Below are 14,836 nucleotides of genomic sequence, written 5' to 3' on the forward strand. Positions count from 1 at the left end.
TTTCCACTCTTTTGGAGTAGTGGGCAGTCTGGCAAGCAGGGGGAGTGGTGCTCTCCACAGCTGATGCAAGTGGGAGGTAGCACAGACTGAGTATCTGGGTGCAGTGGTCGTCCGTAGTCTTGACATGGGGCGCTGGAAGTGCAGTGGGAAAACATGTGCCCGAACTTCCAGCACTTAAAGCACCACATAAGGGGGAGGGACGTATGGTTTAATGTCACAGTGGTAAACCATCACCTCTACCTTTTCAGGCAATGAATCACCCTTAAAGGCCAAGAAAAAGGCACCAGTAGCAACCCTGTTGTCTATGTGTCCCTTGTAAACGCGCTGGATGAAATGTACACCCCACTGTTCTAAATTGGCGTGGAGCTAGTCATCAGACTGCAAGAGGTGGTCATGATGGAAAATAATTTCCTGGACCATGTTGAAGCATTTATGGGAAGTGACGGAAACAGGAATATCACTCAGCTTGTCACAGGTAAGAAACACATGAGACTGGGCTGGGAATGCTGTCTAAATCAAGACTGCACCATTTCGCACCTTAGACAGCACTGTCACTTCTCCAAACTTATCCTCAAGATGCTCAACGAAAATTGAGGCGAATATGGCTCTCTCCATTCTGTAGCTCCTCTATGTTCCTCGCATGGTGTAGTGAGGCAGAGAAACAATTTAGGGTCATACCTGTTGGCATTTTATTCTATCTTGCCCTTCTTAGAGACTGCCGGTGCTGTACGGTCACCAGTAAGAGATGACAGTCTGCTTCATTATGGGCCATCCACCCTGATGCCACCCACTCCAATCAGGGGCGCTCTCCACGGGCGCCACTCAGCCACAGCAAAGGCCAACTGGTATGATGGCCATTGCCGGGAATCCTGATGCCCCAGGAAGACAGGCATCTACTCCTTGGTATGTATGGGGAGTTTACAGCTTAGGCATCAGCAGTGCGATCCCTGTGTTGTCAGGGGGGCTACCACCAACTGGGTACATGACGGCCCCACCACAACGGACTGGCTACCACGGGTGCAGAGAAATTCAATATTGTCATGGGGGCAAAAGAGGACAGGAGACAACGGAAGAAGATAACATACCCTGGAAAGTGTCCTCGCCCAAATAGTTGAATCGCAGGTGGAAATGCAAAGCCATGACAAGAGATTCAGGAGATCGAATCTAAGGGCACCCATGCACCCACGTAAGGTGTCCTTCCCCATATGGCCCGCACTTGGGAAGAATTTTGAAAGTGGCAGGTCAAACCATAGAATGGGACCTGAACTATTAGGGCTGAAAAGTGAGACACTCCTTTTAGTCACCTCTTACGACAGGCAGGAATAACTTGGGCCTATTCTAACCCCTGGACCTGTAAGGGGGGCGGGGGGGGGGGGGGGGACCAGAAGAGGATTCGGTGTTAATTTGTTTACAATAAATGCTTGTTAATGTCATACACATACAGAGCTTGACTCCAATCTGTCGTCACAACAAAGCAGGCAGCAGCACAGCAGCTCACCATCACATGACTAGCAAAAAGAACTGCACAAGATATACCACTTCATACCTGGTTATACTTTACGTTGAGTGAAGACATACACCGTACAAGGTACTTTATGTAATTAAAATTTCACAAGGGGGCAGAAAACGTCAAGTACACAAACATTTTACAAAAAATGTGAAAAGAAATAAAAGAAATACCATTGAGAATGCAAATTGTAAAGAATGATTCTGTCTCATGTATCCTTTTGAGCACTTTATCAAAAAAGAATGTAGGAGGAAACACAATTATTATGATTGATTCATAGTAGTTGGCATCTCTATGGCACCAGCAGATTATTAGCCTTCGGACTAATACTTCCTACTGTCTCAGCTTCATCTACATCAGCATTCTAATTACTATGTCTTTCTTTAGCTGGTATGAAAGTCATTAGGAACAGCTGTATGTTAAAGAGAATGTAACTACTCTTGTACAAACCTGACCCAGATTTCCTTTCTTCATCACCCAAATGAAATTATCTTTCTAGTCTGCCAGTATCTAAACACCTGTCAAAGAGTGCATGGTAATATACATTATTCATTGGACATCTTGCAACTAGATATTCAATGGAAGTGTGACACTATTCATATGAAATTCGAAACTTAACTATGTATTGTATAATACATCAAGTATGGGGAGTTATTTGCATGAAATAAGACAATATGATGCCAACATCGGATGAAGAAATGTATTCTGAAATATATCCAAGACTTTACCAGTATGCAAAGTTTCCTCATTGTATCACTGTTCTCAATCATGAAGTATCAGAATCCAAAACCCAGAACATCTAGGTTCCTTATACTTCAAACAAACATTTTTCTCTAGTACTGTTGGCACTATGTTACTCTAATGTCTTACCTGGGTAGAGACTGGCACTTATGGGAACTGATAGTGACTCAGAAATTTCCAAAATTCACTAAAAAATCTTTGGATGCACCGAATCAAAGTTCTTTGTAAGAAAAACACAAAATGGCACTTCCTTACATGATCAAGCATTTGGACTGTTGGGAAATTTAATGAGATCCTATGGCAGAAAGCAATCGACTTATGAAAAAACATTATCAGTGGACTTTATCATGTTGGTATGTTGAGGGTACTTTTGTTATAGGATATAATAAGTGGAAAATACTGTATCACCATTAGGTGTCAGTGTGGACTGTCTGAAATTGAGGAGTTTACAGTGCTTCACAATTATATTTAATTGAGAGATAGCTTTAAAATGCAAACACCTTATAAGGGAATCTTTCATGTATAAATGATAGCCACAATGGAAGACCCACTTTGTCTGCAGATAAGGTTCATGCTAAATTATCAACTACTTTGTTAATGAAGGTCAACTTGAACATTTAGATCATACAATACGAACAATACTGTGCTTGTTAATAAGAAAAATTTTCTTACATACATTTTTCCCCCCTCCCTCTTTGGGTAGCTCAGTTGGTAGAGCACTTGCCTGCATAAGGTAAAGGTCCCAAGTCAAAGTCTCAGTGCAGCACAGTTTTAATCTGCCAGGAACTTTCAACATACAGTTTCTCAGTGAAATGCGAAATGACAATGTTTTTCAATTTTATATCAATCTAAAATAAAATTTAGTAAACATTACTCAGACACACATATATATCTAATCCGAATTCATTTACGGAGCAGAAGGAGTTAACAAGAACATAAATTGTTGGGACCTCTTAATTCACTTTGAATTCCTTAAGTATTATTTATGGCAACATAATTTGTACCTTTCTGTGCGTAAGTAAGGTTAAGCTGTGGACAGTGAAGAATTTTTAGTGTTAAATTTATTAATGTTATTGGTACTTTCAAAATGTCCTTGATTCTTCAGGAAAATATATGTACACTATCAAACTGAAGTGATTAAAAAGTGAATCAGTGATGACTAAAGTATTCTTTTGGAGAAATAATAATTATTGTACCCTATAAAACCACACACCTTATAATGCATTTATATATCTAACTATTTATAATAAGCCAAATTAGTGTTCATTACCTCTGATTCTGCAGTCCAGTATTCATATAGAAGAAATATCTCTCTCCATGTCTATATGGGCATGAGTACTTTGGATAGTTCCATAGTTCTGTAAGTCTTGAGTTTATGTCTGATCTCACTGGGCAACTATCGAGATAGGGTCTTGTAACAGCATTTTGTTCATCGACAAATTTAGCTGTTTCAGATGAATCTGGGTCCTCAAGCCATCGGTAAGGATCACTTATCTACAAAACAAATTCTTAAGATATTAACTATATAGTAGTTAGAACTTACAACAGTTTATTCTTTCATGAGACAGTGGCATACTGTATACACTGCAGTAAAAATCCCAAACTATGTTTCATAACACATTTTAACTTCCTTTCTTTCTTTCTTACTTACTGCTGTTCTCCTGAAAGTATTCTGATAAATACTGGTACATCAGCAATAGTATACACAATTAAAAGATGCTAAGAAATAGGAATTATAAGTATGTATTTACTATTTTTTTAGAAGCTTTTACCCCAAAGGTAATTAAACATTATCTGGTCTTTACATCATTATCAAAATACGTTGCAAGAATGCAAAATGAGATGAAGTGGTCATAGCTGCAGTAACATTTTAATGCAATTATACACCTAAAGGCTTGAGCATGCAGAATGTGGCCATTGCAGTCAAGCTGCATCACTGAAATGACCTCACTATTATGTGCGCCACAAAAAGGATAGATATAATACGCCAACCACCGACCTGTTGCCATCATGAGTTGCATTTTGTCTCTCAATACAAATTAATCACTGCTGTTCATTCTCCTCATGTGATTTTATGGCAACTATTTGGTGCAAAAAAATTACTCTCACTGCAAACTTTTTGTTATCTATCTTTTAAGGAAACCATATGAAATCTGATTACCGTTATTTCTTACACAGGGTGTACATAAAGCCCGGGAACATTTTCAATTATTTATTGCACAAGGACCAAACATTGTACATATATCACACATATGGCCTTTTGAAGAGAAAGCCTGAAGGTTTTTTTTTTTCACATATATTGCCACAGCGTAGTCTGGTAATTTTCCGATAGTCAGCGCTAGTCACAAACACGGCATGTTCAAGTGCAGAGTGAGCTTTCTGTGTTGAGTTCGACAAAAACAAGTGTGCTACAGCTGTTCAACTGATGTTTAGAATAAAGTATGGTAAGAAGCCACCAATAACGAAGGCCATTTACCACTGGCACAACAAATTCGTTACGACTGGTTGTTTGTGCCCGACAAAGAGAATCGGGCATCCCAGTGTGAGTGAAGTGAATGTGAAGCGCATACAAGAGACATTCATAAGGAGTCCAAAAAAACCAGTGCATCATGCATCCCATGAAACCAAAATGGCTCCAATGACAGCATGGAAAGTCCTGCGACAGAAGCTGTCTATGAAACCATTCAAATTGGACGAAGACAAAGACGAGGAGTTTTGAGTTTTGTTCGCAGTTGCAACAACTGAATGATGGGGATGGCATTGTTGATCGCTTAATTTTTTTAGCGACGAAGCCACTTTTCACACTAATGCCAAAGTGAACAGGCATAACTGTTGAATCTGGGGTACAAAGCATCCACACGAATGCACTGAATTTGAGTGTGATTCCCAAAAGGGAAATGTTTTTTGTGCCTTGTCACATCAAAAACTGTACGGGCCATTCTTCTTTGCTGAGAGCACTGTCACTGAATATTCCTGCTTCGACATATTGGAGCAATGGCTGATGCCTCAAATGCAATAGGACTCTCCATTCATCATTCAGCAGGATGGGGCACCACCCCATTTTCATAGTGAAGTTTGTGGGTACCTGAACACAGAGCTGCCGCACCAATGGATCGGCCGTGCTACAGAAAAGGATAGATGTTTCATTAAATGGCCACCTCGTTCATCAGATCTCACTCAACATGACTTTTTCCTATGGGGACACAGAGATCTGGTGTATGTATCACCTCTACCATGTGATGTAGCAGAGCTCCGGGAGAGAATACGGGAAGTGACTGCTACAGCCGACGATGACATGCTGGGATGGGTATGGCAAGAATTCTATTACCGTATTGACATCTGCTGGGTCACTCATGGTTTGCATATTGAATGCTTGTTAAAAAAATTCAGAGCTTCTCTTCCAAATTCAATATGTATGACATCTGTACAATGCTTAGTTCTAGTGCAATAAATAATTGAAATTGTTCCTAGACTTTATGTACACCCTGTATTTGTGTTAAGTAACATTCAGAACTCAACTGTCAGTCTCCCTAACCAGTTCCATGCAATTCTCAAAAATCTTCAGGAAAAATCAGTTTTGAAGTTTTCTGAGGTTGTTTATTTCACTAAAGTAAAGACAATTTTTTCAGCAGGCCATATGGCTCTGTGGGAGAACACCCTTCTCTCTCATTGGGTGGCAGGGTTCAGTACATATGATGCAAAGTTTTAAACGAAGTTGCATGCTCCCTGAGCATTTCGGTGAAACATAAAATATATAAAAGTGTGGTGGAAGCAAGAGGAGGGGAGGGAGGGAGGAGGCAGCAGTGGGAGAGAGGGCAAAGGAATGCAGTGCTCAGGATGTAATCGCTGATTTGAGTCTTTTGTTTTGGTTATTATTCTCTTTTTTATGTTCGAGTGCTTACACCATTTAAATATAAAATTCACCAAACTTTTATGAGATACGCACTTTATCTTATTTCTAATTACATATTGTACACAAAATTAAGAAATTATATTTGAAAACAACTGTAATTGCCAATCTTGAATAAAAGATTATTAATAAATACCATTAATAAAAAAACACTTTTTCGCCTCTATTTTACATCTCATGGAAATAATTGTACAAACACCTTGGTTTAAAAATATGCACACCAGCCGGGAATCAAACCTTGGTCACACACATGACAGGTGAGCGTTTTACCTAAGAGCTACATAGTCCACTGAAGGGAACTGTCCTGCTTTAGAGAAAGAATGATGATCAGAAAATTTTAAAGTTAACTTTCTCGAGAATTTTTGAGAGTTGTGCTGAACTGCTTTAGTTGATTAATGTGCAAGTGCTGAACTTCATGTACCATAACTTAAAAATTATAAAAATTGCAGAAACCTGATTGCCATTTGGTCTCCTTGTTAGTTCTTATGGTACTTTGAAATAAAGTAAGTCATTGCAAATATTTTGGAAAATTTGCTGTGAATTATGCTGCCACAAGCTACTATACTTTTCAATCCAGCAATGAAATACTGAGCAAATGGATTGTATACATGGTGAAATGCTGTGCATCCTTAAAGTTGTTCTGATGCTCAGACTATAGCATAGCAAGTTATAACCTGCTTAATATTTCAGAAACTGTTCAAGATATTAAAACAAGACTTTTGCTACAAGATAGTATGCAAATGTATGGGATTTTTTCTTTATGATTAATACTGATGTATCAAAATATGGAAGTGATTGCTGTTTTCTTTCTTAAATGGAACAAGGAACGAAGTACTTTTTATGAGCACTGACTAGCTCATACAAAGACGTACAGAAATACAGCACAGATACATTACAGTCAAATTTTTTTTACAAGTAGGCCAGAAAATACATACACTACCACATATGGTTAAAAAAATAATAATATGCCTATAATGCAATTACAGTTTGATTCATGTTAGTTATTCTTTTAATTCTAATCAGTTCTGTACCCAGGCCAAGAGGAATATTTGATACGAGTCGTCAGCTTTGACCAGTAATGTAATGTTAATGGATGCTGTGACATCATACTGGTGTGTATAATCATGGTTTTGTTACTAGTTGGCAAAGCCCACAAATGTGAAAGCAAAAAACATTGTTGTGGTGACAGATTGATCTGTAGCTTAGCCCAAGTTCTAGAGTAGATTAGAAGGTGATAGTTTTGTGTTGAGTTGGCAAAGCTAATGAAAGATCTGGTTGTGGTTGTACATTGATGTGTAGTTCATGGGGGGAGAAAAAAACTACTTACATCATGTTTCAGTCATTTTGTTTACAACTTGTCACATGTTTCCTATGTCACTAGTCAAAAATGATGACTCATGTAGAATATGCCTCTTCATCCCCGCTCCCTACCTGCTTACATAAAAATAATACACAAAGTCACAGGATTTCTTTAGAATTTCACCTGAAGACATGTGTTCCTAACTGAAGTTGTGTAAAATGTATTGTGTAGCAGCAAAAGCAGCAGAACATTATGTTAATACAAAGAGGAATGTACCATGCCTCTTCCATGTCCCTATGCTTTTCAAACTGAGAGGGATATACTGGCAGATGGCTAGGGGTAGATGCGAAGCTACGAGGATAGTTTATGAGCCTACCTGGCTATCTAGGTAAGTTCACTGTCCACAGAAAGCATGATTCCACATTTGGATCCCAGTCCAGCATGCATTTTCAATCAGTGTATACCTGTCCTTTTCCCCCTAAGGTAAGTCTTTCCACTCCCAGGATTGGAATGACTCTTTACCCCCTCCCTTAAAACCCACATCCTTTCATCTTTCCCTCTCCTTCCCTCTTTCCTGATGAAGCATCCGTGGGTTGCGAAAGCTTGAAATTTTGTGTGTGTGTGTGTGTGTGTGTGTGTGTGTGTGTGTGTGTGTGTGTGTGTGTGTGTGTGTTTTTTATTGTGCCCATCTACCAGCGCTTTCCTGTTTGGTAAGTCATGGAATCTTTGTTTTTACACACACACACACACACACACACACACACACACACACACACACACAAAATATCAAGCTTTCGCAACCAATGGTTGCTTCATCAGGAAAGAGGGAAGGAGAGGGAAAGACGAAAGGACGTGGGTTTTAAGGGAGAGGGTAAGGAGTCATTCCAATCCCGGGAGCGGAATGACTCACCTTGGGGGGGGGAAAAGAGGACAGGTATACACTCGCGCACACGCACACATATCCATCCACACGTATCAGACACAAGCAGACATATTTAAAGGCCAAGAGTTTGGGCAGAGATGTCAGTTGAGGCGGAAGTATTATATATAATTTTTTTTTTTAATATATATAACTCGTGTAGAATATGCCTCTTCATCCCTGCTCCCTACCTGCTTACATAAAAATAAAGCCTTTTTAAGCTTAGCTGCCGAGATGCTCCACAAGATGTCAACGATGTAAAAAGACACACAGATCTCTGTAAAGCACAATAGTGACTTACGGATCTGCTGGATACACCATTTTATACGAGTATTCCAATGTTCATATCCTGTTTTAACACAGAGGTGTGGGGAGACATCTCGAATGCAGTGTGCTTCTGTACTCCGTGATCCACCTTTTACTAAGTGGTAGAGGGTACTTCTGGCATCACTATCTTTCCCCTCTTCTCTGTTCTATCTGCAAATGCCTTGTGAAAGAATGATTGTTAGCGAACCTTCATACATGGTTCAATTTCCCTTATTTTGTGATTATGGTTATTTTGTAAGAAGTTTGTGGAAGGAAGTAAAACTGCATGCTCTTCCTGGAACATATCCTCTTGGAATTTCAACAGTAAGCCTCTCTGTGATGTGAAACACCTCTCCTCTAGTGTCTGCTGTTGAAGCTGCTGAACATTGTAATGCTTTCAGACCAACAAAGTCATCCCAAGACAAAATGAGCCATTCTTTGTGGATTTACTCTGACTCTCCTTTTAATCCAATATAACAAGAATCGAAGTCTGATTAGCAACACTCAGACTGAATCTGATCAAGTCTTTTGTAAACCACTTCTTTTGTGGATTAATTATATTTGGGTGACATTCCCACAATGAATCTAAGCTTGGTATCTGCTATTCATGCCATCTGATGTGACCATTCCACTTTAGATTGTTCCTGAGGATTACTCTTGGGGAGCTCACAGTACCTCATGTTTCCAGTGATCTGTCACCAACAGTGTTACTGAACATTAGTGGATTACTTTGTCCATGTATGCATAATACATTACATTCGTTTACATTCAGGTGCACCAATTGTCAATTCTTTGTAGGTCTTCCTGCATTTGGTTGCTTTCTTCTGGCATTCCAACCTCCATATGTGAGGCCTGTTCAAAAAACTTCCAGAACTTTGTCCAATTTTTCTATGCTTACCTTTTCCTTATTATGCATGGTATTCAAACTACTTTCCTCCACAATTGATACACTGCTCCCAACACTGATTCCACTTCCAGAAGCAGTCTTGATATGCCTTTTGCTGGATCACACAGAGCGCAATCTGCAAATTTTCTTTTGCCTTGTCTATTGATGCACATCTTCATCCTTTCAACAGAGTTTTCAACTTCGGAAATAAAAGAAAATCCACAGGAGCCATGTCTGGACAGTAAGAAGGAAGAGTCAACACAGTGATTTCATTTTTTGTGTAATAGTCACACAACAGCAGGGACAAATGTGCAAATACATTATCATGATGCAAGAACACAATGAATTCCAAGAGGATGTGTTAGGATTTCACAACATGATCCAACTGAAATGTTAATTTCTTCTGCAATCTCTGACAGTCAGCCTTAATTGGCACACACTATTTCGTTGACATTCCCGACATGAGTGTCATCGGTAGATGAAGAGCTTCCTGAAACTTCTGTCTGACCATTTTCAAACTATGTCAATCTTTTGTAACACTGAGTACCACTTAAGCACTTGTCACCACAGGCTTCCTGCATCATTTGGTGTGTGTGTGTGTGTGTGTGTGTGTGTGTGTGTGTGTGTGTGACAACGTTCTACTCAATACACCACTGAACAATAACTAACAGGCAAACAGGCATCCAACAATGAAACTACAGCCAGCTGCAGGTGTGCCCACCACATTCTGCTGCAACACATCAATGGCACGAAATTACGAATGTTGCGTAATTTTCTGAGCAGACCTCAGAGACAATAATAAGGCCCACAAATAGCCTTACAGTGCTTACAACATTATCCAAATGATTATCAATAGATATATAAACAGGAACAGACCTATCAAAGCCCCTTTGGTTACTTATGAAATTACGTCCCTGTAAATAATAGCACCATCATGCAAGCATAGACGGCCAATGATTTTTTAGAACACTAATTCAAATCCACCCCAATATTTGCTTCATGGTGGAGGTGGAAAGAATGGCTGTCATCCCTTTATTGATGTGGGGATCTGGGGGAAGGTTGATGATATATTGGGACACACGATTTATAGGAAGCCTACTCACACTGACAGCATGTGCGCACACACGCTCTCCAGAATTGTTCAACTAATTCAATTGCACTGCACTCAATCCCTACTACAGCTATACATGCAAAAGAAGACCAAAAAGAATGCAGAATGGATAACACACACACACACACACACACACACACACACACACACACACACACACACACACAGGTACTGCATTAAAAAAGGCTAAACATCTCTCACAAATGGCCACTGTCATATGTTTCCAGTGTAGAATTATGGCATTTTACCCATCAGTTCTTTTAAGGAGACAGAAGGAAGCAGGATTTATGATAGAATATAGGAATATATTCTGCAATTACTCATTAACTTAATCTATTACTAAATGATCACTTATGCTTAAGTCATACTGAAACATACAATTTCACACTTTTTTATTTTTGTTTGCAAATACTGGCATAGGCTATTACCCCAATGTCTACATCTTGCCAAAATGAAGCAAAAACAAGAAATTGTTGCTGGCCTGTTGCTGCAGATCACCCCATCATACCAGTAATCACACCATGCTAATTCAGTGTTTTTAGATTGTGAACAGCATTGCAAAACATCTTAACAAGCATTTTATAACTGTTACTGAAGAAAATGGAGCTGTCAAGTTCAGTAGATGCTGCCAGGGAATATCTACGACCAATAATTATACATAACTCCAGTAACAAGAATATGAACCTCACACACCAGTAGCACTAATAAGCACCATAAAATCATGAAAATCTCATTGATATGATAAATTATCAACAGAGCTAAGTAGAGTGTGCTTCCGAGTTACAAGCACATTAATTTATTTGTGTAATCATTCATTTATTAGTGGAACAGTACTTGAATGGTTGAAATATGCTGAAATGCAGTCTTTGTATATGAAAGGCGATAAAGAAATACCACCAAATTTCCTTCCAATTTCATTTTGCCATCATTCTCAATTATTTTAGAAAATGCAATATACAGTTGGTTTCTTAAGGGGGGACATTGATGAAACTGACCAAAAATGTCAATTTTCGATTTTTTATTTGTTAGTAAAATTCATGAACAATAAGTTCCCAAAGTTTCAATGTTGAAATCGCATCTGAAGTGCCCGAAAATTAATTAAAAGTGTGACGCGGCCTCCCTGCCATGTCCACGTTTTTAAGCAGCACTTCAATACCAGCTCAGTGAACAACGATTCTGTGTATTACTTTCAACCAAACATCTAGAAGGCCATGAGACATACTCTTTGGTTTTATAGACATCTTTGGCCAATCCTGCACTTCACAAAAATTGTGTTCATGGCAAAACCCAAATGATTCTAAATTCACTCATATGGAAACAATGTCCTAAAAACACATTTGCATCTGCTACAGTTGTCAGAATTGCAACTTATGATGCAGTTACTGTATTTAATGATGGGAATGTTGGGAGGATGAAGGTATTGGAAAGAATGGGCTTCAAGATAGGAAATTTTACTCAAGACACCCTGAGAAAAATAGATTTACAGCGGGTCTCTGCAGCTGAAAAGTCAGTTGAAGATCTGATAAAGGAAAGAAGACAGACAACAAGAAACCAGAAGAGAATCTTTGAAGGGAAAGACAACTCAGAGGACAAATGTGATGCCTTCTGAAGAAGTGACATAAGGAAAAAAGATTGAACTTTAAATTGCGTTCCCTGAAAAGTTTGTTTTTTAAAGTTTATGTACCTTTTCCTCAGGTTCTATGAATGCTAGAATTATGAAATTTTGTACACATTTCTGTAAACCTAATAAACATTGTCTCATGGGCAAATTTTGAAATTCTGAATGCAAGCTGATATATGGCGCAAAGTGCTTGGAATTTTGCACGAATTTAAAATTGTACTTGTGGAATTATAATTAAAAAAATTATGAAAATTCTCCAATTTGATCTATTCCAAAAATCTCAAGAGAGAAGCTTACGACATCTAAAGAGATGAAACAGAGAAATTTTTGTAGAAATATCTTTAATACTATCTGAGAAAAATTAACATACAATATTTTTTGAAAATAAAACTTCAAATTTCATTAAAAAAAGTTGAACATATGTAATCAAAGGATTTTACATGTAAATGTGTTACATTCACATAAAGTGCGGTACAAAATTTCATTGCCATATCTCCAAAACTGTGGATTTGGTCCATTTTTTAAATACTGTGTGCTTTTCATCAATGTCCCCCCTTAATCAATTGACAACAAGTAATATATTATCAAAGTCATAGTTTGGATATCTAAAGAGTTCCGGTACTGAGAACACTATCTACACATACAGTGAGAATGTATTTTATTAAATAATAAATTACAGCCACTGGTACATTTTGTGATATGTAAATCACAGTACCCTTTTGAGGAAAATAGAATATTATGGTGTAACGGCAAATATTGTAATACATTTCAAATCTTATGCATCTGACAGGAGACAAAGGGTGTCAATACACAAGAGACCTGTATTAAGCTATCAGGCGTCGTCCAAATGAAAAGTAACGGTTCTACCTTAGGGCTCTTATTTTTTCTTTTGTATAAAATGTTCTTTCGTCAGTAACATTACCACATGTTAAGACTGTTTGGTTTGTGGATAATGCAATCATCACAATAAATAACACATCAAGTACAGTCTTAAGATACGCCAATTAATGAAATTTTCACTAACATTGATAAATGGTACCAATTCTTTGTCAGAGGCCTATGGAAAGGTGAAAAAAAAAAAAAAAACTATCTACAGTTTAGAACCACCACCACTACCACACCCCCCCCATCCCCCACCTCCTCTACCTCCCTTTGTTCATTTCCTCCCTATATCCATTTTCTCCCCCCCCCCCCCTGCCAATCTCCTCTTTCCCACTCTCTCTGACCTTGAGCCCCATATATTGTATTGCAAACAAAGCATTGAAAGAGACATTTGTTTTCACAAACAAATGAAAAGGTTTGTTAGTCTCCTTAGCCCGATATACACTGCTGGCCACTGTAAATGCAACACCCTGAAGGAAGCATCCGAATCAAGTGAAATTTACACCATGAGTTTGCAGCGATGAGATATGCAACTGATTAGAATTTCAGCGCAGACGCACATCACGCGCGCCTGTGGCGCCACCTCATAGCGCCATTTAAGGCTTGGCGATTTCGAAGAGTGTACATTCAGCACGTGTGTTTACCTTGTGGTTGTTTCACAAGACGATCAGTTATGCCTCGTAGACAACAGCGAACATCTTTTGATCAAGTATCCGAGTTCGACAGAGGAAGGATAGTGGCTTACCGAGATTGTGGATTATCATAGAGAGAAATCGCTAGTCGTGTTGGACGAAACCAAACAACTGTAATGCGGATATGTGACCGTTGGATGCAGGAGGGTACGACTGACCGATGTGGTCGATCGCATTCACCTCTGTGCACCACTGCACGTGCTGATAGGCAAATTGTGCGCATGGCAGTGACGGATCGCTCAGTGACATCCCGAACCATAGCACAGCACATTGCATCTGTAACGCATCATCCAGTGTCTGCGCGTACCATTCGACGCCGTTTACAGCAGAGTGGTCTGTCCTCAAGACGTCCATTGCTTCGTCTACCATTGACGCAGAACCACAGACGTCTCCGTCGCCAATGGTGTGATGACAGACGGATGTGAACGGCAGAATGGAATGACGTAGTCTTTACTGACGAGGCACGCTTCTGTCTGCAGCACCACGATGGTCGGATTCGAGTGTGGAGACACCGTGGAGAGAGGATGCTGGACAGCTGCATTATGCACCGCCACACTGGTCTTGCACCGGGTATTATGGTATGGGGTGGTATTGGATATTATTCTCGCACACCTCTAGTACGCATTGCCGGTACTTTAAATAGCCGGCCCTACATATCCGAGGTGCTGGAGCCAGTTGTCCTTCCTTACCTTCAGGGCTCGGCCACAGCCATATTTCAACAGGATAATGCGCGACCACACGTGGCACGCATTGTCCAAAAGTTCTTCGTCAATAACCAGATTGAAATGCTTCCCTGGCCGGCTCGCTCTCCGGATCTTTCGCCGATAGAAAACATGTGGTCCATGGTTGCTCAACGAGTGACCCAGATTACATCCCCAGCTGCCACACCAGATGATCTTTGGCAATGTGTGGAAGCTGCTTGGGCTGCTGTACCCCAGGAACACATCCAACGTCTCTTTGA

General features: G+C 39.5%; 1 protein-coding gene across 4 annotated transcripts in view; it reads right to left on the reverse strand.

Annotated features, from left to right (window-relative positions):
• Positions 1–14,836, reverse strand: part of LOC126263371 (prolyl endopeptidase) — a 106,054-nt gene that overhangs the window by 72,669 nt on the left and 18,549 nt on the right. For all 4 annotated transcript variants that reach the window (XM_049960488.1, XM_049960474.1, XM_049960466.1 and 1 more), the window contains exon 3: positions 3,519–3,742. In XM_049960488.1, the coding sequence (XP_049816445.1) occupies positions 3,519–3,742 (224 nt within the window). The remainder of the gene's footprint in view (positions 1–3,518; positions 3,743–14,836) is intronic.

Source organism: Schistocerca nitens, chromosome 1 (assembly GCF_023898315.1).
Source record: "Schistocerca nitens isolate TAMUIC-IGC-003100 chromosome 1, iqSchNite1.1, whole genome shotgun sequence".
In the NCBI taxonomy this organism is placed as follows: domain Eukaryota; kingdom Metazoa; phylum Arthropoda; class Insecta; order Orthoptera; family Acrididae; genus Schistocerca; species Schistocerca nitens.